This window comes from Somniosus microcephalus, unplaced genomic scaffold, assembly GCF_052327205.1.
Source record: "Somniosus microcephalus isolate GS21.2 unplaced genomic scaffold, FLI_Smic_1.0 unresolved_chr9, whole genome shotgun sequence".
NCBI classification, from domain to species: Eukaryota; Metazoa; Chordata; class Chondrichthyes; order Squaliformes; family Somniosidae; genus Somniosus; species Somniosus microcephalus.
This window is the reverse complement of record NW_028225187.1, coordinates 2,940,870-2,965,178: the sequence shown is the minus strand read 5'-3', so window position 1 is coordinate 2,965,178 and position 24,309 is coordinate 2,940,870. Positions and strand designations below refer to the sequence as shown.

General features: G+C 52.2%; 2 protein-coding genes across 6 annotated transcripts in view; both read right to left on the bottom strand.

Annotated features, from left to right (window-relative positions):
- Positions 1–5,195: 5,195 nt before the first annotated feature.
- LOC147084225 (uncharacterized) lies at positions 5,196–16,912 on the bottom strand. Its single transcript, XM_085979474.1, has 2 exons — positions 15,834–16,912; positions 5,196–5,921 (listed from the first exon to the last, which is right to left on the bottom strand). The coding sequence occupies exons 1-2, from the start codon at positions 16,439–16,441 to the stop codon at positions 5,519–5,521; spliced, it is 1,011 nt and encodes a 336-aa protein (XP_085835600.1). The 5' UTR covers positions 16,442–16,912; the 3' UTR covers positions 5,196–5,518.
- A 1,831-nt stretch (positions 16,913–18,743) lies between these two features.
- The window catches only part of LOC147084224 (NACHT, LRR and PYD domains-containing protein 3-like), a 299,061-nt gene continuing 293,495 nt past the window's right edge, over positions 18,744–24,309 (bottom strand). For 3 of the 5 annotated variants that reach the window (XM_085979477.1, XM_085979478.1, XM_085979479.1), the window contains 8 exons: positions 21,089–21,175; positions 20,777–20,947; positions 20,465–20,635; positions 20,153–20,323; positions 19,841–20,011; positions 19,529–19,699; positions 19,220–19,387; positions 18,744–19,047 (listed from right to left, as the gene is read on the bottom strand). In XM_085979477.1, the coding sequence (XP_085835603.1) occupies positions 18,960–19,047; positions 19,220–19,387; positions 19,529–19,699; positions 19,841–20,011; positions 20,153–20,323; positions 20,465–20,635; positions 20,777–20,947; positions 21,089–21,175 (1,198 nt within the window). In that variant the 3' untranslated portion in view covers positions 18,744–18,959. The remainder of the gene's footprint in view (positions 19,048–19,219; positions 19,388–19,528; positions 19,700–19,840; positions 20,012–20,152; positions 20,324–20,464; positions 20,636–20,776; positions 20,948–21,088; positions 21,176–24,309) is intronic. The other 2 variants (XM_085979476.1, XM_085979480.1) reach the window with 2 other exon arrangements.

The following is a 24,309-nucleotide window of genomic DNA, read 5'->3' as shown; positions in this document are numbered from 1 at the left end:
CTGGTTGGGTTGGGTCGGGTCGGGTTGGGCCGGGGGAGGGGCCGGGACAGTCTCGGACATCAGGACTGGTCGGGACGGGTCGGGTTGGGCCGGGACGGCCGCGAGCAGGGCCGGAGCTGGAGGAGCGGAGTGGGGACAGTCTCTAATAATAATTTTGAATACCATGCTCTCAAATTCTCCCAACAGTTTGGGGATAGTTTAGTCAGTGTCTGGTGAAATGAGATTAACCTCGCCACGGGACTAATAGGTACTTTGACGCCATTGGTTCAATGACAGTCACCTTATGCTGATTTCTGATTGGTTGTGGCCGGGCAGTTATTTTCAATCCGCTTAAGCAAATGAGGCTCCTGTTGCATCACATTACTGTTGGGAGATTTCACTTTTATCATGGGGAGATTTTTGCAGTGAGTTTGTTCCCAGTGTTATTGCATTCAATCGAAATTAAATTCATTTTTAATAGATTAAGTAAATATACTTGCTTCCCAAGAATGATTCGTTTTTCTCCCATGTAATTGAAGGTTACTTGAAATAACTTATAATTCAACAGAAATGATTTTTTTGTTTTAATTAATTCATAAATTAATTGCAGAAACAACATATAAGCACAAAGGAACATGTTTCCCTTTTTCCTACCCAGTTTTGCCTTGTAGGAATGTTCGGATTCCTAACTAAAGGACTGAGGTCGAGTCAGTCTATCAAAGAAACGATGTTTAATACTATTCAACAGAGTTTAATATGCAAGTGCAGGAGAACTTAGGTTACAGGTCTGTACAGTTCGATGGCTCCACGAGGACTGACTGGGGTGGCTTCCCAGGTCACGTTTTCCCGCCGGAGGATCACGTGATCAACGTGATGACGTCATCGCATTTTCGTCTCGCTCTTAAAGGGACCACGCTATGTACATGCAACAATATAAACAAAGATACAGATTCAGCCTGTAGCTAACAAATTGTTAAAGGGAATTATGTACAGTTGATCAAAGTCCCTTAGTGGCTCTGCCACATGCACCCCCCCAGAATTATCTTTAACAGAAAAAGTCAATCGACTAGGAGGTCTGACAAGCCTGTCGGAGCAACTTCTATATTCCTGGAGTGGAAGCTGTTGGACGGTGGGCGGGCTGGCGGGTGGAAGCATTTGGTTTGGCACGGCTGCTGCAGGCGGTCGACCACGTCGTGGCGGCTGTGCGGTCTCGACAGGACGGCCGAGGTCCGGGTGTGCCGGCTTGAGACGGTCAATGGAAACGTGGTCGGGTTTACCACCGATGTCAACGGAGAAACTTCTGTCACCTGCCTCCAGTACAAATGAAAAGGGCCTGTGTAAGGGGCCTTGAGCGGATCCCGATGGGTGTCATGTCGGATGAACACAAATTCGGCATTCTTTAGCTCTGCTGGGACGTGTGAGGTTGGGAGGCCATGATGCGACGTTGGGATTGGCGCAAAAGACTTGGCTGTTTCGCAGTGGCTGCTGAGTTGGTCGGATGCAGACCATGGCGCTGTTGGAATCGGAAGGAAGTCTCCTGGTACGCGGAATGGCTGACCGTACATGAGCTCAGCAGAAGACGATTGAAGATCTTCTTTGGGTGCCGTGCGAAAACCCAACATGACCCACGGAAGCTTATCTACCCATCCGGCGCCTTGGCGGCTGGCCCTCAGCGATGCTTTTAGCGACCTGTGAAAACGCTCGCACAAGCCGTTTGCCTGTGGATGGTAGGCCATGGTGCGGTGTAGCTTGGTGCCGAGACCCTGGGCCACAGCGTTCCAAAGCTCAGAAGAAAACTGTGGACCGCAGTCTGAAGAAATGTCTGCCGGAATGCCCAAACGGGCGACATTAGCGGAAGTGGTAGATGACAAAGGAACCGCCTCTGGCCATCTAGCAGTGCGGTCTACTATGGTGAGGAGGTGTGTGAACCCGTGATGGTGGAAGCGGCCCAACGAGATCCACGTTTACATGGTCAAACCGACGCTCTGGTACTGTAAAAGTGGCCAATGGAGCCTTGACATGAGGCTGTACCGTAGATTTTTGGCAGACAATGCAGGTGTTAGCCCAGTCGCAGATATCCTTATGCATACATTTCCAGACAAATTTAGACATTAATTTTTGGGAGGCCTTCATTCCAGGATGCGAAAGCCCGTGTATGGCATCAAAAACTTTGTCGTGCCAGGCAACCGGAACGATTGGGGGAGGGTCTCCCATGGAGACGTCACAGAGTAGTGTGGTGCCTGCTGCATGGAATTCAACATCAGCCGGTTGGAGGCTGGAGATGTCGGTGCGGTATGCCTGTGTTTCAGGATCGGATACTTGGTCGGCAGCCATGAGAGCATAGTCGATGCCCAGCTGGAGTGCTTGGACAGTCGCGCGAGAGAGGCAATCTGCTACCAAGTTGTCCTTGCCAGCTATGTGTTGGATATTTGTCGTGAATTCTGATATGAACGTTAACTGACGTTGTTATCGAGCTGACCACGGTTCGGTGGTCTTGGCCATAGCGAAGGTTAGTGGTTTGTGGTCCACAAACGCAGTAAAGGGACGTCCCTCTAACAAGAAGCAGAAATGGTGGATAGCCAGAAAGAGTGCCAGCAACTCCCGGTCGAAAGTGCTGTATTTTCGTTCGTTGCGCCGTAGTTGATGGCTGAAAAACGCCAGTGGTTGCCACGTCCCATTGACCCACTGTTCCTGTACAGCGCCGATGGCGTAGTCGGAAGCGTCGGTGGTAAGTGCGATGGTGGCACCTGGCAGTGGGTGCGCCAGCATGGTCGCGTTGGCCAAAGCGGTTTTCGTGTTGTCGAAGGCGTTGTGCATTTCGACTGTCCAGGTTACCGAATCCTTGCCAGACTTGCCTTTGAGGGCCTCGTAGAGGAGCTGCATTAGCCGTGCTGCCTTAGGTACAAAGCGGTGGTAAAAATTTACCATGCTGAGGAATTCCTGCAGGGCCTTGATGGTCTGCGGCCGTGGGAACGCCGTGACTGCCTCTACCTTCGTCTGCAACAGAATTGCACCTTCCAAAGTAATGCGGTGGCCCAAGAAATCAATCTGCTGCAGGCCGAACTGACACTTGGCTGGGTTGATGATCAGGCCGTGTTGGCTGAGGCGTCGAAAGAGGGTGCGTAAATGGCAGATGTGCTCCTCTTTGTTAGGGCTGGCGATAAGGATATCGTCGAGGTAGATGAATATAAATTTAAGGTCCCGCAGTACCGAGTCCATCAGGTGCTGGAAAGCCTGTGCAGCATTCTTCAGCCCAAATGGCATCCGTAGAAACTCGAACAGGCCAAAGGGGGTAATGACTGCAGTTTTCTGGACGTCTTGCAGGTGTACGGGGACCTGGTGGTAGCCATGGACGAGGTCGACCTTGGAGAATATAGAATTTCACAAGTGGGCAGAGAAATCTTGAATATGAGGGATCGGGTACCGATCGGGAGTAGTGGCGTCATTAAGGCATTGCTAGTCGCCGCATGGCCGCCATCCGCCGCTGGGTTTCAGGACAATGTGGAGGGGCGACTGGCGAATAATCCCTAGCCGCTCCATCGTGGCGAACTCCGCCTTCGCAGCCGCGAGCTTGCCAGGTTCCAGACGCCGAGCCCGTGCGTAGACCGGGGAGCCAGTCGTAGTGATGTGGTGTTCGACACCATGTTTAGTGGCCGAGGAGAAGGTGGGCCTGGTCAGGTCCGGGAATTCGCCTAGCAGGCGAGTGAAATCGTCCGGAGAGGGCAATGTGCAGGAGACAGTGCGCGACATGGCGGTACTGCGGAAGCAAGGGATGGAGTGGAAAGTGGCCGCATTAATTAACCGTCAGTTCCTTACATCAACCAAGAGGCTGTTGGCACATAAGAAATCCGCACCAAGGATGGCTTGCGAGACCTTGGCTGTGATGAATTCCCAATGAAACCGTTGCCCGCCGAAGCACACCTGGACCCGCCATTTGCCAAAGGTACGAATAGCCCCGCCATTAGCTGCTTCGAGGGAGAGGCCGTGCCGCCCAGCCTGTATATCCAGTGCTGACGCGGGAAGGATGCTACACTGCACCCCGGTGTCGCATAAAAACCGCCGACCAGAGAGGTAATCCGTGATAGAGGAGCTTCCCTGAAATTCCCAATCGCCATCGCGGCCGCAGGACATCCCTCAGATTCGGTCCTCCTTTGCCAGGGGTGAAGGAGCCCCACCGCTACCGGCCCCGGGCGGGGTGAAGGAGCCCCACCGCTACCGGCCCCGGGCGGGGTGAAGGAGCCCCACCGCTACCGGCCCCGGGCGGGGTGAAGGAGCCCCACCGCTACCGGCCCCGGGCGGGGTGAAGGAGCCCCACCGCTACCGGCCCCGGGCGGGGTGAAGAAGCCCCACCGCTACCGGCCCCGGGCGGGGTGAAGAAGCCCCACCGCTACCGGCCCCGGGCGGGGTGAAGGAGCCCCACCGCTACCGGCCCCGGGCGGGGTGAAGGAGCCCCACCGCTACCGGCCCCGGGCGGGGTGAAGGAGCAGTGACATCACTTGGAATGGTCACACAATGGGAGCAGTGAGGTCATCACTTGGAATGGTCACACAATTGGAGCAGTGAGGTCATCACTTGGAATGGTCACACAATGGGAGCAGTGAGGTCATCACTTGGACTGGTCACACAATGGGAGCAGTGAGGTCATCACTTGGAATGGTCACACAATGGGAGCAGTGAGGTCATCACTTGGAATGGTCACACAATGGGAGCAGTGAGGTCATCACTTGGAATGGTCACACAATGTGAGCAGTGAGATCATCACTTGGAATGGTCACACAATGGGAGCAGTGAGGTCATCACTTGGAATGGTCACACAATGGGAGCAGTGAGGTCATCACTTGGAATGGTCACACAATTGGAGCAGTGAGGTCATCACTTGGAATGGTCACACAATGTGAGCAGTGAGATCATCACTTGGAATGGTCACACAATGGGAGCAGTGAGGTCATCACTTGGAATGTTCACACAATGGGAGCAGTGAGGTCATCACTTGGAATGGTCACACAATGGGAGCAGTGAGGTCATCACTTGGAATGGTCACACAATGGGAGCAGTGACGTCATCACTTGGAATGGTCACAATGGGAGCAGTGAGGTCATCACTTGGAATGGTCACACAATGGGCGCAGTGAGGTCATCACTTGGACTGGTCACACAATGGGAGCAGTGAGGTCATCACTGATGTAACTATCAATTCATCCAATGAAAAGCGACGAGTTAGGAAAGTAACTATAGGTTTTTATTGGCTAAATAACAGAGCCCACCCTCGTGGGTGATCGAATACAAGGAGGAATGCCAGCCAGTCGACTACCTTTATACCTGGGCAGGTAGGTGGAGTCATGGGCGGAGTCAGCAGTGGTCAGCCCAGGTATATCAGCGTGACAAGAGGCGACCTTGTATAGTGATACAACAGTGTGAACAGTGATAACCATAGAGTAACGATATAACAGTGATAACTATAATGTAACGATAGTGAACGATAAAAGTGGTTTACCACATTCACCCCTTGTTTAGATTTGAGTCCGGCGGGGTGAAGTGTACTACCAGTTCTGGTATGTCAGTCTGTCCGGAGGCCTCGTAAGCCTTTCTGATCGTCGCAGCGGCGGTGTTGCATTATCCGGTGTTAATGCTGGTGTCTGCGTGGTCGGCGAAGGCTCGTGGGGTTCCGGCATGCCGTCTACCTTGGCTGGAATTGGGGGGGGTGGTGGGGGGGGGCGGGGTGAAGGTGGTGTCTCCGGAGTGCCCGAGGGTGCGAGGTCTCGTAAGGAGACTGTGTCCTCCCGCCTGTCTGGGTATGCCACATAGGCGTACTGGGGGTTGGCGTGCAGGAGGTCCACCCTCTCGACCAGGGGGTCCGTTTTATGGGCCCTCACATGCTTTCGCAGCAAGACGGGCCCCGGAGAGGTCAGCCAGGTTGGTAGCGTGGTTCCCGTAGTCGACTTCCTGGGGAAAACAAACATTCGTTCATGGGGGGTGGCGTTGATGGCAGTGCAAAGTAGTGACCGGGTGGAATGCAGCGCTGCCGGGAGGACTTCCTGCCAGCGGGAGGTTGGGAGGCCCTTAGACTTTAAGGCTAAGAGGACGGCCTTCCATACCGTCGCGTTCTCTCTTTCCACCTGGCCGTTCCCTCGGGGGTTGTAGCTGGTGGTCCTGCTTGCAGCAATACCTCTCGCTAGTAGGAACTGACGGAGTTCCTCGCTCATGAAGGAGGAGCCCCGGTCACTATGTATATAGTTTGGGAACCCGAACAAGGCGAAGAGGTCGTTCAGGCATTTAATGACCATGGTACTGGTCATGTCTGGGCAGGGGAAGGCAAAGGGGAAATGGGAGTACTCATCAACAATGTTGAGGAAGTACACATTACGGTCAGAGGACGGGAGGGGCCCCTTAAAGTCGATGCTCAGGCGCTCGAAGGGGCGGGTGGCCTTGATCAGGCTTGCTCTGTCCGGCCTAAAGAAGTGCGGTTTGCACTCGGCACAGGTCTGGCAGTTCCTGGTCATGGTCCTGACCTCCTCGATGGAGTAGGGCAGGTTGCGGGCCTTAATGAAGTGGTAAAGTCTGGTGACCCCGGGGTGGCAGAGGTCGTTGTGGAGGGTCTGAAGTCTATCACTTTGCGCGCTGGCGCATGTAATTCGTGACAGAGCATCGGGGGGTTCGTTCCGCTTACCTGGCCGGTACAAGATATCATAATCATAGGTGGAGAGCTCGATTTTCCACCTCAAGATCTTGTCATTCTTGATTTTGCCCCTCAGCTTGTTATTAAACATAAAAGCGACCGAACGTTGGTCGGTGAGGAGGGTAAATCGTTTGCCTGCCAGGTAGTGCCTCCAGCGTCGTACCGCCTCCACAATCGCCTGGGCCTCCTTCTCGACCGACGAGTGTCGGATCTCAGGGCCCTGTAGGGTCCTTGAGAAGAAGGCCACCGGTCTCCCCTCCTGGTTAAGGGTGGCGGCTAGGGCGAAGTCGGATGCATCGCTCTCGACTTGGAAGGGGATGGACTCATCCACTGCGTGCATTGTGGCCTTGGCAATGTCTCCCTTAATGAGGGAGAAGGCTGCACACGCTTCCTCCGTAAGGGGGAAGGATGTGGACTTCATGAGGGGTCTGGCTTTGTCCGCATAATTGGGCACCCATTGGGCATAGTAGGCGAAGAGCCCCAGGTTTCTCTTCAGTGCCTTTGGACAGTGGGGGAGGGGTAGCTCCATGAGGGGGCGCATTCTTTCGGGGTCAGGGCCGATGACTCCGTTCTCTACTACACAGCCGAGGATGGCAAGGCGCGAGGTGTTAAACACACATTTATCCTTATTGTAGGTGAGGTTGGGCCGTACGGAGGAATCTCTCCAGATTAACATCGTGGTCCTGCCGGTCGCGGCCGCAGATGGTGACGTTATCTAGATAGGGGAACGTGGCGTGCAGCCCGTTCTGGTCAACCATCCGGTCCATCTCCCTTTGGAAGACCGAAACCCCGTTGGTGACGCCGAAGGGAACCCTAAGGAAGTGGTAGAGGCGGCCGTTCGCCTCGAAGGCTGTATACTGGCGGTCCTCAGGGCGGATAGGGAGTTGGTGATAGGCCGACTTAAGGTCGATGGTGGAGAATACCCGGTACTGCGCAATCTGATTGACCATATCAGATATGTGGGGAAGGGGGTATGCGTCCAGCTGGGTGTACCTGTTTATGGTCTGGCTGTAGTCGATGCCCAGGCGGTTTTTATTGCCGGTCTTAACGACCACGACCTGGGCACGCCAGGGGCTGGTGCTCCCCTCGATGATGCCCTCCTTCAGGAGACGCTGCACCTCAGAGCTAATGAAAGCTCTGTCCCCGGCGCTGTACCGCCTGCTCTTGGTAGCGACGGGTTTGCAGTCGGGGGTGAGGTTAGCGAACAGGGAAGGTGGCGGGGCCTTGAGGGTGGATAGGCCGCAGGTGTTACGCGGTGGGCGGTTTAAAATCTGCTGGTTGTCGACTGTGAGTGGGGGGAGGGGTCCGCCGTATGCTAGCGTAACGCTTTGGAGGTGGGATTGGAAGTCTAGGCCTAGTAGGACGGCAGCGCATAGCTGGGGCAGGACGAGGAGTTTAAAATTTTTATACTCCGTACCCTTAACCGACAGGGTCACAACACAGTAGCCGCTGATGTCTGTGGCGTGTGACCTCGATGCCATCGAGATCCGGTTGCGCGTTGGCAGGACAGGGAGGGAGTAGTGGCTCACCGTGTCTGGGTGGATGAAGCTCTCCGTGCTTCCGCTGTCGAACAGGCAGGTCGTGGCGTGGCCGTTTACTTTGATGTCCATCATCGACTTGGACAGGTGATGCGGGCGGGCCTGGTCCAGTGTGACGGAGGCTAGTGTATAGCTGAGCGAGTTGCTGTAGTCTGCGGTTGAGGCGGTAGTCGGGTCTAGAGGCACGGTGGCGGTCGGGGGTGGTGGGTAAAATGGCGTCTCCCACGAGTCGGGACCAGCGGGAGCAGCGAGGAGGAGCTCGGGAGAAAACCCGGCGACCAGCGAGGCCCGAGACCAGTCGGGACCAGCGGGAGCAGTGTGGTGAGATCGGTATAAAAACCGGAGAGAGGCGAGGCCCGAGACCAGTCGGGACCAGCGGGAGCAGCGAGGAGGAGCTCGGGAGAAAACCCGGCGACCAGCGAGGCCCGAGACCAGTCGGGAGCAGTGTGGTGAGACCGGTATAAAAACCGGAGAGAGGCGAGGCCCGGGACCAGCGAGGAGGAGCTCGGGAGAAAACCCGGCGACCAGCGAGGCCCGAGACCAGTCGGGACCAGTGTGGTGAGACCGGTATAAAAACCGGAGAGAGGCGAGGCCCGAGACCAGTCGGGACCAGCGGGAGCAGCGAGGAGGAGCTCGGGAGAAAACCCGGCGACCAGCGAGGCCCGAGACCAGTCGGGACCAGCGAGTCGGAGCCCGGTATAAAAACCGGAGAGAGGCGAGGCCCGACCAACTCAGCAGCGGGGAGAGAGGTAAAAAGTAATCAGTGTGTGACGTCACCAGGGAGCAGGTAGTTGGTGAGTATTTCTCTTTTTTCAATACAAGCTTGAATTCTGTGGTGTAGTGGGGATAGTTGGTAAATAAAGCGCCCTAGAGCATACCTGTAACTGGGGTATTGAATAAATTTTTTAAGTAATTAAAGGGGTAAGTCATGGCAGGAGAGTTCAGACCCGTGCTCTGCTCCTCCTGCTCCATGTGGGAAGTCAGGGATGCTGCCAGTGTCCCTGATGACCATGTGTGCGGGAAATGCATCCAGCTGCAGCTACTTGTAGACCGCATTGCGGCGCTCGAGCTGCGGGTGGATGAATTTTGGAGCATGCGCGATGCTGAAAGGCTCGTGGATAACACGTTTAGCGAGTTGTGCACGCCTCAGGGTAGGGCAGCACAGGGGGTGACCATCAGGCGGAGCAACAAAGGCAGGCAGGTAGTGTGGGGAACCCCTGCGGACATCCCCCTTTCAAACAAGTATACCGCTTTGGATACTGTTGAGGGGGATGACTCACCAGGGGAAGGCAGCAGCGGCCAACTTCCTGGCACTGGGGGTGCTCCTGCTGCCCAGGAAGGGGGGAAAAAGAGTGGGAGAGCAATAGTGGTAGGGGATTCTATAGTAAGGGGAACAGATAGGCGTTTCTGTGGCCGTAGACGTGAATCCAGGATGGTTTGTTGCCTCCCTGGTGCCAGGGTCAAGGATGTCACTGAGCGGCTGCAGGGCATTCTGGAGGGGGAGGGAGAACAGCCAGTGGTCGTGGTCCACATTGGTACCAACGACATAGGTAAAAAGAGGGATGAGGTCCTGCAGCAAGAATTTAGGGAGCTAGGTGAAGGATTAAGGAGCAGGACCTCAAAGGTTGTAATCTCTGGATTACTCCCGGTGCCACGTGCTAGTAAGTATAGGAATAGGAAGATAGAACAGATGAATGCGTGGCTAAAGGGATGGTGCAGCGGGGAGGGCTTTAGTTTCCTGGATCACTGGGTCTGCTTCTGGGAAAGGTGGGACTTGTACAAGTCGGACGGTTTACACCTGAACCAGGGGGGAACCAATATCCTTGCGGGGAGGTTTGCTAGCACTGCTGGGGAGGGTTTAAACTAACTTGGCAGGGGGTTGGGGTACAGAGTGGAGCTATAGTAGGGGGTGATTTACAGCCAAATACAGAGGGAAAAACAAGTCAGCTGGGAAGGCAGAGCAAATATGTGAAGGCAAAAGAGAATATGGCAGGGCTGGAAGGCATTTATTTTAATGCAAGGAGTCTTGCAAATAAGGTGGATGAACTGAAGTTGTTGTTGAACACATGGGAGTACGATATTGTTGCTATCACGGAGACATGGTTGAGGGAGGGTCAGGACTGGCAGCTCAATATTCCGGGGTATAGAATCTTCAGGCGAGACAGAGGGGGGTGTAAAAGGGGAGGGGGTGTTGCAATATTAATTAAGGAGTCAATTACTGCTGTAAGGAGGGATGATATATTAGCGGGTTCCTCTAATGAGGCCATATGGGTAGAACTTAAAAACAAAAAGGGGGCAAGCACTTTGCTGGGAGTGTACTATAGGCCCCCAAACAGTCAGGGGGAGATAGAGGAACAGATATGTAGGCAAATCTCAGAGAAGTGCGAAAATAATAGGGTAATAATAGTGGGGGATTTCAACTTCCCCAATATAAATTGGGACAGTCAGAGTGTGAAAGGCTTAGAGGGTGCAGAATTCTTAAAGTGCATCCAGGAGAGCTTTTTGAGCCAACATGTAGAAAGTCCTACAAGAGAGGGGGCGGTACTGGACCTAATTCTGGGGAATGTAGCCGGGCAAGTGGTGGAAGTGTCAGTAGGAGAGCATTTTGGCGACAGTGACCATAATTCGGTGAGATTTAAGGTGGTCATGGAAAAAGACAAAGACGGCCCGGAAATAAGGGTTCTAAATTGGGGGAAGGCCGATTTTAATATGATAAGGCAGGATCTGGCCAAAGTGGACTGGGAGCAGCTACTTATAGGAAAATCCACATCAAAACAGTGGGAGACTTTCAGAAGGGAAATAGAGAGAGTACAACGCCAACATGTTCCTGTAAAGGTCAAGGGTGGGACCAACAAGCAAAGGGAACCTTGGATGACAAGGGATATACAAAAATGCATTAGAAATAAAAGGGGGGCTTTTGGCAGTTACAAAAGACTAAAGACAGAAGAAGCCCTACAGGAGTATAAAAAGTGCAGGGGCATACTTAAAAAAGAAATTAGGAGGGCGAGGAGGGGCCATGAAATAACACTAGCGAGCAAAATAAAGGAAAATCCTAAGATGTTTTATAAGTATATTAAGGGCAAGAGGATAACCAGGGAAAGGGTAGGGCCCATTAGGGACCAAAGTGGCAATCTGTGTGTAGAGCCAGAGGATGTAGGCGGGGTTTTAAATGAATTTTTTTCATCTGTGTTCACTATGGGAGTGTACTATAGGCCCCCAAACAGTCATAGATACATAGAAGATAGGAGCAGGAGTAGGCCATTCGGCCCTTCGTGCCTGCTCCGCCATTTAATGAGATCATGGCTGATCCTTTAATTCAGTATCCCGTCCCCGCCTTCTCTCCGTAACCCTTAACCCCTTTTGCCCGTAGAAATATATCTAATTCCCTCTTAAATATATTTAATGAGCTGGCGTACACTGCCCTCTGTGGCAATGAGTTCCACAGGTTCACCACTCTCTGAGTGAAGAAATTCCCCCTCATCTCTGTCCTAAATGGTTTAGCCCTTATCCTTAAATTATGTCCTCTAGTTCTGTTCTCACCCGCCAAGGGAAACATTCCTTCTGCATCCAGTCTGTCTAGACCTGTCAGAATTTTATACACTTCTATGAGGTCCCCTCTCAATCTTCTAAACTCCAGTGTGTACATCCCTAAACTACATAGTCTCTCCTCATAGGTCATTCCCGCCATTCCTGGTATCAGCCTGGTGAATCGCCGCTGCACCCCCTCCATGGCAAGAACATCCTTCCTCAGATGAGGCGACCAAAACTGTACACAGTACTCGAGGTGTGGTCTCACCAGTGCCCTGTACAGCTGCAGCAAGGTATCCCTGTTCCTGTATTCTAACCCTTTTGCTATGAAGGCCAGCATACCGTTTGCCTTCTTGACCGCCTGTTGCACCTGCATGCTCGCCTTCAGTGACTGGTGTACAAGAACACCCAGGTCTCTCTGTACTTCCCCCTCTCCCAATCTATTGCCATTTAAATAATAATTTGCCCTCCCGTTCCTGCACCCAAGGTGGATAACTTCGCACTTGTCCACATTATAGTGCATCTGCCATTTATCCGCCCAATCGCCCAGTCTGTCCAAATCGCTCTGGAGCTTCCTGGTCTCTTCCTCTGAGCCCACCCCACCTCCTAGTTTAGTGTCGTCTGCAAATTTGGAAATGCTGCATCCGACTCCCTGATCCAGGTCATTAATGTAAATTGTGAACAGCTGGGGGCCCAGGACAGATCCCTGTGGTACCCCACTTGTTACTGCCTGCCATTCAGAAAATGAGCCGTTTATTCCAACTCTCTGTTTTCTATCTGACAGCCAGTTCCCTATCCACGCCAAAACTTTCCCCTTTATCCCATGAGCCTCAATTTTCCATGCTAATCTTTTATGTGGGACCTTATCGAAGGCCTTTTGGAAGTCCAGGTACACCACATCTACTGGCTCTCCCCCATCTATTCTACCAGTTACTCCCTCAAAAAATTCCAATAGATTAGTCAAGCACGATTTACCCTTTGTAAATCCATGTTGACTCTGTCCTATCCTGTCCCCATTTGCTAAGTGCTCCGCTATTTCATCCTTAATGATGGACTCCAGCATTTTGCCCACAACTGATGTAAGGCTTACAGGTCTGTAATTACCTGAGATAGAGGAACAGATATGTAGGCAAATCTCAGAGAAGTGCGAAAATAATAGGGTAATAATAGTGGGGGATTTCAACTTCCCCAATATAAATTGGGACAGTCAGAGTGTGAAAGGCTTAGAGGGTGCAGAATTCTTAAAGTGCATCCAGGAGAGCTTTTTGAGCCAACATGTAGAAAGTCCTACAAGAGAGGGGGCGGTACTGGACCTAATTCTGGGGAATGTAGCCGGGCAAGTGGTGGAAGTGTCAGTAGGAGAGCATTTTGGCGACAGTGACCATAATTCGGTGAGATTTAAGGTGGTCATGGAAAAAGACAAAGACGGCCCGGAAATAAGGGTTCTAAATTGGGGGAAGGCCGATTTTAATATGATAAGGCAGGATCTGGCCAAAGTGGACTGGGAGCAGCTACTTATAGGAAAATCCACATCAAAACAGTGGGAGACTTTCAGAAGGGAAATAGAGAGAGTACAACGCCAACATGTTCCTGTAAAGGTCAAGGGTGGGACCAACAAGCAAAGGGAACCTTGGATGACAAGGGATATACAAAAATGCATTAGAAATAAAAGGGGGGCTTTTGGCAGTTACAAAAGACTAAAGACAGAAGAAGCCCTACAGGAGTATAAAAAGTGCAGGGGCATACTTAAAAAAGAAATTAGGAGGGCGAGGAGGGGCCATGAAATAACACTAGCGAGCAAAATAAAGGAAAATCCTAAGATGTTTTATAAGTATATTAAGGGCAAGAGGATAACCAGGGAAAGGGTAGGGCCCATTAGGGACCAAAGTGGCAATCTGTGTGTAGAGCCAGAGGATGTAGGCGGGGTTTTAAATGAATTTTTTTCATCTGTGTTCACTATGGAGAAAGACGATGCAGACATAGAAATCGGGCAAGGGGACTGTGACATACTTGAACATATTAGCATCGAGAGGGAGGAGGTGCTAACGGTTTTAGCAGGCCAAAAAGTGGATAAATCCCCAGGCCCGGACGAGATGTATCCCAGGCTGCTGTGGGAGGCAAGGGAGGAGATTGCAGGGGCTCTGACACAAATTTTCAGAACCTCTCTGGCCACAGGGGATGTACCAGAGGACTGGAGAACAGCTAACGTAGTACCATTATTCAAGAAGGGTAGCAGGGATAAACCAGGGAATTACAGGCCAGTGAGTCTAACATCTGTGGTGGGGAAATTATTGGAAAAAGTTCTGAGGGACAAAATTAATCTCCACTTGGAGAGGCAAGGATTAATCGGGGACAGTCAGCATGGCTTTGTCAAGGGTAAATCATGTCTAACAAATCTGATCGAATTTTTCGAGGGGGTGACTAGTGGGGTGGATGAGGGAAATGCTGTGGATGTGGTTTACATGGACTTCAGTAAAGCTTTTGACAAAGTCCCGCATAGGAGACTGGTCAAGAAGGTAAGAGCCCATGGGATCCAGGGTGCCTTGGCGCGTTGGATCCTAAACTGGCTGAGTGGCAGGAGGCAGAGGGTGATGGTCGAAGGTTGCTTTTGTGACTGGAAGCCTGTGTCCAGTGGGGTACCTCAGGGATCGGTGCTGGGTCCCTTATTGTTTGTGATCTACATAAATGATTTGGATGAAAATGTAAAAGGTATGATTAGTAAGTTCGCAGATGACACGAAAATTGGTGGGGTGGTAAATTGCGAGGAGGAAAGCCTCCGGCTACAGGACGATATAAACGGGTTGGTCAGATGGGCGGAGAAGTGGCAAATGGAATTTAACCCTGAAAAGTGCGAGGTGATGCATTTTGGACGGACAAATAAGGCAAGGGAATACACAATGAGTGGTAGGACCCTAGGAAGTACAGAGGGTCAGAGGGACCTTGGTGTACATGTACATAGATCCCTGAAGGCAGCGGAGCAGGTAGATAAGGTGGTTAAAAAGGCATATGGGATACTTGCCTTCATTAGCCGAGGCATAGAATATAAGAGCAGGGAGGTTATGATGGAGCTGTACAAAACGCTGGTGAGGCCACAGCTGGAGTACTGTGTGCAGTTCTGGTCGCCTCACTATAGGAAGGATGTGATTGCTTTGGAGAGGGTGCAGAGAAGATTCACCAGGATGTTACCTGGGATGGAGCGCCTCAGCTATGAAGAGAGGCTGGACAGGCTGGAGTTGTTTTCCTTGGAGCAGAGAAGGCTGAGGGGGGACCTGATTGAGGTGTACAAAATAATGAGGGGCATAGATAGGGTAGATAAAGAGGAACTTTTCCCCTTAGTGGGGGGGTCAATAACAAGGGGGCACAGATTCAGGGTAAGGGGCAGGAGATTTAGAGGGGATTTGAGGAGGAACTTTTTCACCCAGAGGGTGGTTGGAATGTGGAACTCAATGCCTGAAAGGGTGGTGGAGGCAGGAACCCTCACAACATTCAAGAAGCATTTGGATGAGCACTTGAAATGCCATTGCATACAAGGCTATGGACCAAATGCTGGAAAATGGGATTAGACTGGACAGGGATGGATGGGCGGCGCAGACACGATGGGCCGAAGGGCCTCTTTCTGTGCTGTAAAACTCTATGACTCTATGAGGTTGGACAAAATGGCGGAGAAGATGGCTGCCCCCATAACTCACATGAGGCACTGCTGGTGTCGGTTGCCTGGATCAAAGATGGCCGCCCCCATGACTCACGTGTGGGGATGCTGGCCTCTGTGGCCTTGATGGAAGATGGCCGCCCCCACAGCTCGCATGAGGCACTGCTGGCCTCTGATGATCCACCTCTGCAGGCCTTGGCGAAGTGGCCTTTCTTCATGCAGTTTGAGCAGGTAGAGTTCCTGGCTGGGCAGCGCGCCCTCGGGTGTTTCGCCTGGCCGCAGAAGAAGCAGCCGGCGGCCCGATCGCGGGGGTCAGAGGTCGCAGCCGGTACCGGGGGTGGCGGTCCCGATCGGCTCCGGGACGCCGACACTGAGGTAGGTCCCGGGGGGGGGGGGGGGGGGGGGGGTGTGCTGCGGGGGGTATTGGGGTCGGTCCCGAGTCCCAGGGTCGCAGGTTACAGTACCTTGAGTATGCCTCGAGGTCCCGATGGGCCACTTCTAGGGAGCGAGCGAGGGCTGCAGCTTTGTCCAGGTCGAGGTCGTTTGCTTCCAGTAGTCTTTGCCGTGAGTAGTCGGACCGCAGGCCTTTCACGAAGGCATCGCGGACATGGTCTTCAGTATTTTCTGCCGCCGTTACCGCTTTAAAGTTACAGTCTCTGCCGAGTGCTTGCAGCACCTGTAAAAATTCATCCACGGTCTCTCCTGGCTGTTGCGGGTGGGATCTTAGGAGGTGTCTGGCATACATGGAATTTACCAGGCTCAGGTACTGTCGTTTCAGCCGGTTGATGGTGTCCTCGTATGTTTTAAGGTCCCGGATGAGTGCGAATACTTTAGGGCTCACTTGGGCGGTCAGAACTCTTAGCTTGGATCTCTGAGGCACGCCGGATTCTCCCAGGTAGGACTCGAAACAGCTCAGCCAGTGTTCGAAGTCGAGGGCTGAGTTTGCAGCCTGTGGGTTTAGATCCAGGTACGGTGGTCTGAGGGCTCGCAGCCAGGCCGGCTGCTGTGGCTGTTGTAGCTGGGCGTCTGGCTGGTCGTTTGACTGCTCGCTTTGCTGCTCAGGGAACGACATTTTAAAATTTAGCCAATAAAATTGATATAAGTATCAATTCAGCCAATGAAAAGCGACGAGTTAGGAAAGTAACTATAGGTTTTTATTGGCTAAATAACAGAGCCCACCCTCGTGGGTGATCGGATACAAGGAGGAATGCCAGCCAGTCGACTACCTTTATACCTGGGCAGGTAGGTGGAGTCATGGGCGGAGTCAGCAGTGGTCAGCCCAGGTATATCAGCGTGACAAGAGGCGACCTCGTATAGTGATACAACAGTGTGACCAGTGATAACCATAGAGTAACGATATAACAGTGATAACTATAGTGTAACGATAGTGAACGATAAAAGTGGTTTACCACAATCACTTGGAATGGTCACACAATGGGAGCAGTGAGGTCATCACTTGGACTGGTCACACAATGGGAGCAGTGAGGTCATCACTTGGAATGGTCACACAATGGGAGCAGTGAGGTCATCACTTGGAATGGTCACACAATGGGAGCAGTGAGGTCATCACTTGGAATGGTCACACAATGGGAGCAGTGAGGTCATCACTTGGAATGGTCACACAATGGGAGCAGTGAGGTCATCACTTGGAATGGTCACACAATGGGAGCAGTGAGGTCATCACTTGGAATGGTCACACAATGGGAGCAGTGAGGTCATCACTTGGAATGGTCACACAATGGGAGCAGTGAGGTCATCACTTGGAATGGTCACACAATGGGAGCAGTGAGGTCATCACTTGGAATGGTCACACAATGGGAGCAGTGAGGTCATCACTTGGAATGGTCACACAATGGGAGCAGTGAGGTCATCACTTGGAATGGTCACACAATGGGAGCAGTGAGGTCATCACTTGGAATGGTCACACAATGGGAGCAGTGAGGTCATCACTTGGAATGGTCACACAATGGGAGCAGTGAGGTCATCACTTGGAATGGTCACACAATGGGAGCAGTGAGGTCATCACTTGGAATGGTCACACAATGGGAGCAGTGAGGTCATCACTTGGAATGGTCACACAATGGGAGCAGTGAGGTCATCACTTGGAATGTTCACACAATGGGAGCAGTGAGGTCATCACTTGGCATGGTCACACAATGGGAGCAGTGAGGTCATCACTTGGAATGGTCACACAATGGGAGCAGTGAGGTCATCACTTGGAATGGTCACACAATGGGAGCAGTGAGGTCATCACTTGGAATGGTTACACAATGGGAGCAGTGAGGTCATCACTTGGAATGGTCACACAATGGGAGCAGTGACATCACTTGGACTGTTCACACAATGGGAGCAGTGAGGTCATCACTTGGAATGGTCACACAATGGGAGCAGTGAGGTCATCACTTGGACTGTTCACACAATGGGAGCAGTGAGGTCATCACTTGGAATGGTCACACAATGGGAGCAGTGAGGTCATCACTTGAACTGTTCACACAATGGGAGCAGCGAGGTCATCACTTGGAATGGTCACACAATGGGAGCAGTGAGGTCATCACTTGGCATGGTCACACAATGGGAGCAGTGAGGTCATCACTTGGAATGGTCACACAATGGGAGCAGTGAGGTCATCACTTGGACTGGTCACACAATGGGAGCAGTGAGGTCAACACTTGGAATGGTCACACAATGGGAGCAGTGAGGTCATCACTTGGAATGGTCACACAATGGGAGCAGTGAGGTCATCACTTGGAATGGTCACACAATGGGAGCAGTGAGGTCATCACTTGGAATGGTCACACAATGGGAGCAGTGAGGTCATCACTTGGAATGGTCACACAATGGGAGCAGTGAGGTCATCACTTGGAATGGTCACACAATGGGAGCAGTGAGGTCATCACTTGGAATGGTCACACAATGGGAGCAGTGAGGTCATCACGTGGACTGTTCACACAATGGGAGCAGTGAGGTCATCACTTGGAATGGTCACACAATGGGAGCAGTGAGGTCATCACTTGGAATGTTCAGACAATGGGAGCAGTGAGGTCATCACTTGGAATGGTCACACAATGAGAGCAGTGAGGTCATCACTTGCAATGTTCACACAATGGGAGCAGTGACGTCATCACTTGGAATGGTCACACAATGGGAGCAGTGAGGTCATCACTTGGAATGGTCACACAATGGGAGCAGTGAGGTCATCACTTGGACTGTTCACACAATGGGAGCAGTGAGGTCATCACTTGGACTGTTCACACAATGGGAGCAGTGATGTCATCACTTCGAATGGTCACACAATGGGAGCAGTGAGGTCATCACTTGGAATGGTCACACAATGGGAGCAGTGAGGTCATCACTTGGAATGGTCACACAATGGGAGCAGTGAGGTCATCACTTGGAATGGTCACACAATGGGAGCAGTGAGGTCATCACTTGGAATGGTCACACAATGGGAGCAGTGAGGTCATCACTTGGACTGTTCACACAATGGGAGCAGTGAGGTCATCACTTGGACTGTTCACACAATGGGAGCAGTGATGTCATCACTTCGAATGGTCACACAATGGGAGCAGTGAGGTCATCACTTGGACTGTTCACACTTCCACACTCAGTCCGCGTCTTGTTCCCCGACGTAACTCCAGCTGTTTTTTTCCGGATGAACTGAACTGATTCCCCCTCAGCCTGAAACAGATTAAAGATTAAACAGGAAATAAACAGATTGAACAACAGTGTAAATAACCGCGAGACTGGGGGTAATATTTCAATAATAATTACAGACAAATATTACCCAGAAAAGTGACTGAATCCCATTGATATTTTATTTATTACATTAAACATTAACACAAACACTCACCAGATCCGCTCCAGACTCCTGCAGGTCAGTATGAGGCGGCGGAGAGCAGGGACAGATTGGTCTGTGAAGGAGTTTGATCCCAGGTCCAGATTCCTCAGTGAGCGGTTTGTACTGAGAGTGGAGGCGAGATCCTCGGCACAAGAATCTGTGAGACCGACTCTCCATAGACTGGGGATCAGAGAGAGAAATAACAGGAATCAGAGTCAATCCCCAGAGTTTATTAATAACACTATTACTGATACTAATAATAATGTTCAGTGTCAGACATCCAGTTATTATAAACACAATCTCACACAGTCTGGTACTTACTCCAGTCTCTGTATTTTACAGTCCGGGTTCCTCAGAGCCACAGACAGTAGTTTCACTCCTGAATCTCCCAGTTTATTATGACTCAGGTTCAGATCCGTCAGTGAGCGGTTTGTACTGAGAGCGGAGGCGAGATCCTCGGCACAAGAATCTGTGAGACCGACTCTCCATAGACTGGGGATCAGAGAGAGAAATAACAGGAATCAGAGTCAATCCCCAGAGTTTATTAATAACACTATTACTGATACTAATAATAATGTTCAGTGTCAGACATCCAGTTATTATAAACACAATCTCACACAGTCTGGTACTTACCCCAGTGTCTGTATTTTACAGTCCGGGTTCCTCAGAGCCACAGACAGTAGTTTCACTCCTGAATCTCCCAGTTTATTATGACTCAGGCTCAGATCCGTCAGTGAGCGGTTTGTACTGAGAGCGGAGGAGAGATCCTCGACACAAGAATCTGTGAGACCGACAGACCATAGCCTGGGGATCAGAGAGAGAAATAACAGGAATCAGAGTCAATCCCCAGAGTTTATTAATAACACTATTACTGATACTAATAATAATGTTCAGTGTCAGACATCCAGTTATTATAAACACAATCTCACACAGTCTGGTACTTACCCCAGTCTCTGTATTTTACAGTCCGGGTTCCTCAGAGCCACAGACAATAGTTTCACTCCTGAATCTCCCAGTTCATTATAACCCAGGTCCAGATCCGTCAGTGAGCGGTTTGTACTGAGAGCGGAGGCGAGATCCTCGGCACAAGAATCTGTGAGACCGACACGACCCAGCCTGGGGATCAGAGAGAGAAATAACAGGAATCAGAGTCAATCCCCAGAGTTTATTAATAACACTATTACTGATACTAATAATAATGTTCAGTGTCAGACATCCAGTTATTATAAACACAATCTCACAGAGTCTGGTACTTACCCCAGTCTCTGTATTTTACAGTCCGGGTTCCTCAGAGCCACAGACAGTAGTTTCACTCCTGAATCTCCCAGTTTATTATAACTCAGGCTCAGATCCGTCAGTGAGCGGTTTGTACTGAGAGCGGAGGCGAGATCCTCGGCACAAGAATCTGTGAGACCGTTAACACACAGACTGGGGATCAGAGAGAGAAATAACAGGAATCAGAGTCAATCCCCAGAGTTTATTAATAACACTATTACTGATACTAATAATAATGTTCAGTGTCAGACATCCAGTTATTATAAACACAATCTCACACAGTCTGGTACTTACTCCAGTTTCTGTATTTTACAGTCCGGGTTCCTCAGAGCCACAGACAATAGTTTCACTCCTGAATCTCCCAGTTTATTATGACTCAGGCTCAGATCCGTCAGTGAGCGGTTTGTACTGAGAGCGGAGGCGAGATCCTCGACACAAGAATCTGTGAGACCGACACGACCCAGCCTGGGGATCAGAGAGAGAAATAACAGGAATCAGAGTCAATCCCCAGAGTTTATTAATAACACTATTACTGATACTAATAATAATGTTCAGTGTCAGACATCCAGTTATTATAAACACAATCTCACACAGTCTGGTACTTACCCCAGTCTCTCTATTTTACAGTCCGGGTTCCTCAGAGCCGCAGACACTGGTTTCACTCCTGAATCTCCCAGTTTATTGCCATTCAGACTAAAAAGAAACAGAGAGAGAGAAACAAACTGAATCAAAGTCCAGATCTGATATACTTTTCTCTCTGGGATATTACAGCAATCACTGAAAGTACTTCAGGAAATTAATCACCCGCTTTTCCCCGTCGGCAACGGTCGGCGGGGCTGGGGCTGGTGGAGGGTCGGGCGGGGGCCTGGGTCGGGGGAGGGTCGGGCGGGGGCCTGGGTCGGGGGAGGGTCGGGCGGGGGCCGGTGGAGGGTCGGGCGGGGGTCAGGGTGGGGTTGGTGTTGGGTGCGGCCGGGGTCGGGGGAGGGTTGGGAGTTTCGGGGCCGGGGTCGGCAGAGGGTCGGGCGGGGCCGGGGTCGGGCGGGGGCAGGGTCGGGCCGGGGCCGGCAGAGGGTCGGGCGGGGCCGGGCTGGGGCAGGGTCAGGCGGGGCCGGCGGAGGGTCGGCAGAGGGTTGGGCAGGGTCGGGCGGAGGGTCGGGCCGGCGGAGGGTCGGGCAGGGCCGGGGTTGGGCGGGGCCAGGGTCGGGCCGGGGACAGCGGAGGGTCGGGCGGGGCCGGCGGAGGGTCGGGCGGAGGGTCGGGCGGGGCCGGCGGAGGGTCGGGCGGAGGGTCGGGCGGGGCCCGGGTCGGGCGGAGGGTCGGGCGGGGCCCGGGGCAGGGTCGGGCGGAGGGTCGGGCGGGGCCCGGGGCAGGGTCGGGCGGAGGGTCGGGCGGGGCCGGATCAGGTCGCCGGAGGGTCGGGCGGGGCTGGGGTCGGCGGAGGATCGGGTGGGGCCGGGGTTGGGCGGGGCCAGGGTCGGGCCGGGGACAGTGGAGGGTCGGGCGGGGCCCGGGGCAGGGTCGGGCCGGCGGAGGGTCGGCAGAGGGTCGGGCGGGGCCCGGGGCAGGGTCGGGCCGGCGGAGGGTCGGGCAGGGCCGGGGTTGGGCCGGCGGAGGGTCGGGCGGGGCCGGGTCAGGTCGCCGGAGGGTCGGGCGGGGCTGGGGTCGGCGGAGGATCGGGTGGGGCCGGCGGAGGGTCGGGGGTCGGTGGAGGGTCGGTGGCGGGTCGGGTGTGTCCGGGGTCGGGGGTCGCGGCCTCACTCTGGGGAATTGGGGGAAGCGGGTTTGATGACACACATTGACTTTGCCCATTGTGCTCTGTGTTCTACAGTATTGAGGTTCTACAAACACTGACATCAGCACAGAGGAGCTCGGCTGCACCCAGGCTCTCCCAGAACTCCCTCTAGATGATTATGGAGGGAGCCACAGCCCGCAGGGAGGTTCTCGTCTCTTCCAAGGAGCGGAAGAGACCAACACAGCCTGGGTGCACATTGCACCGTGGGGCTCAAGAAGGGATGTCATCGGGAGGACCAGCCTGCAGTGACACAAACCTTTCAATGATCTCAGTAGATCACAAAACGTTACTGCAAAGCCTCACTTAACCTCATCCGGCTGTGCCTCTCATCACATCCCCATCACTCTGCCTTCCCCACCCTACTCCTGAACATCCTTACTCTCACCAACTTACCCTGCACCTCCCCCCATCTCTCTCTATTATCACATCCCCATCACTCTGCCTTCCCCACCCTACTCCTGAACATCCTTACTCTCACCAACTTACCTTGCACCTCCACCCATTCCTCTCTATCTATATTATCACATCCCCATCTCACGAGCCACCCCTCACTCTCACCCTCATCCTAGTCCAATCATACCAACTAACAACACACAAGGATAGGCAATTGTGTGTTTTAGCCAATGTTCATGTGAAGTTTCTGTTAATGTGGTGTCAAACATTGAAATCTTTATTTTCAACACTTTCCGTTCTTTGAAAGATTTGTGTACATGTTTGGAAGTGGCTTAGTGCGTTGCAGTGAATGGTGAGACATAACGGTAGCCCCCGCAATGCTGATGAGTGTGACAGGAATGATTTGGACATTGTAGGGATGCTTTGTGTTGTTGGTGTGGGCTGGTGTTAACCTGGCACATCATGTGTCATCCAGGGCGAGCAGCACCAAGTGAAGAAATTCTGGCCATGGTGAGGCCATCTCTGGTGACCCGGTCAGCAATGTGGCCGGGTGTTGATGCCCTCTGTGCGGTGCAGCATCAGGAGTTGTGGAGAAGGTTGGTGTTGCTGTTGGTGCTGCTGGTGTCCCTGGTGCTGCTGGTGTTGGGGCTGATCGTGGTGAGACTCTGAAGCCCAAGGTGAGACAGTATAAACCAGACCCATGCTGGTGTAATAGATGGCAGGTGAACTTGAGATGTCAGAAGCAATCTGTTAATGGTGAGAGAGGTTGTTCCAATGAGGTGACACTGGATAGAGAGTTTGCTCCAAACACTTGCAACCTGCATGAAGCTCAATCTGTCTTCCAAATGCAGTAAGCAACAGCTTCTGAGCTTGGAAAGTGAACAGCTGTGAGATGGGAGCTTTTATAGCACATTTCCAGCTGTCAAGTAATGAAATGATTCCATGGCCTTTCAAATCCCGCCCTGGTTACCTGACGTGATCCCCGAGCAGCGTGGACCACAGGAACATAGGGTCTGATGAAAGGGAGGAACTGAAAGAAATCAGTATTTGTAGGGAAATGGTGTTAGGGAAATTGATGGGATTGAAGGCCGATAAATCCCCAGGGCCTGATAATCTACATCCTAGGGTACTTAAGGAAGTGGCCCCAGAAATAGTAGATGCATTGCTGATCATCTGCCAACATTTGATGGAATCTGGAACAGTACCCATGGATTGGAGGGTAGCTAATGTTACCCCACTGTTCAAAAAAGGTGGTAGAGAGAAAACAGGGAATTACATCGGTAAGCCTGACATCGGTAGTGAGGAAAATGCTAGAGTCCATTATAAAAGATGTAATAGCAGAGCACTTGGAAAACAGTGACAGGATCGGACAAAGTCAACATGGATTTACAAAAGGTAAATCGTGCTTGAATAATCTACTGGAATTTTTTGAGGATGTAACTAGTAAAATAGATAACGGAGAACCAGTGGATGTGGTGTATTTGGACTTTCAGAAGGCTTTCGATAAGGTCCCACATAAGAGATTAGCGTGTAAAGTTAAGGCACATGGGATTGGGGGCAAGGTATTGACTTGGATAGAGAACTGGTTGGTAGATAGAAAGCAAAGAGTTGGAATAAACGGGTCTTTTTCTGAGAGGCAGGC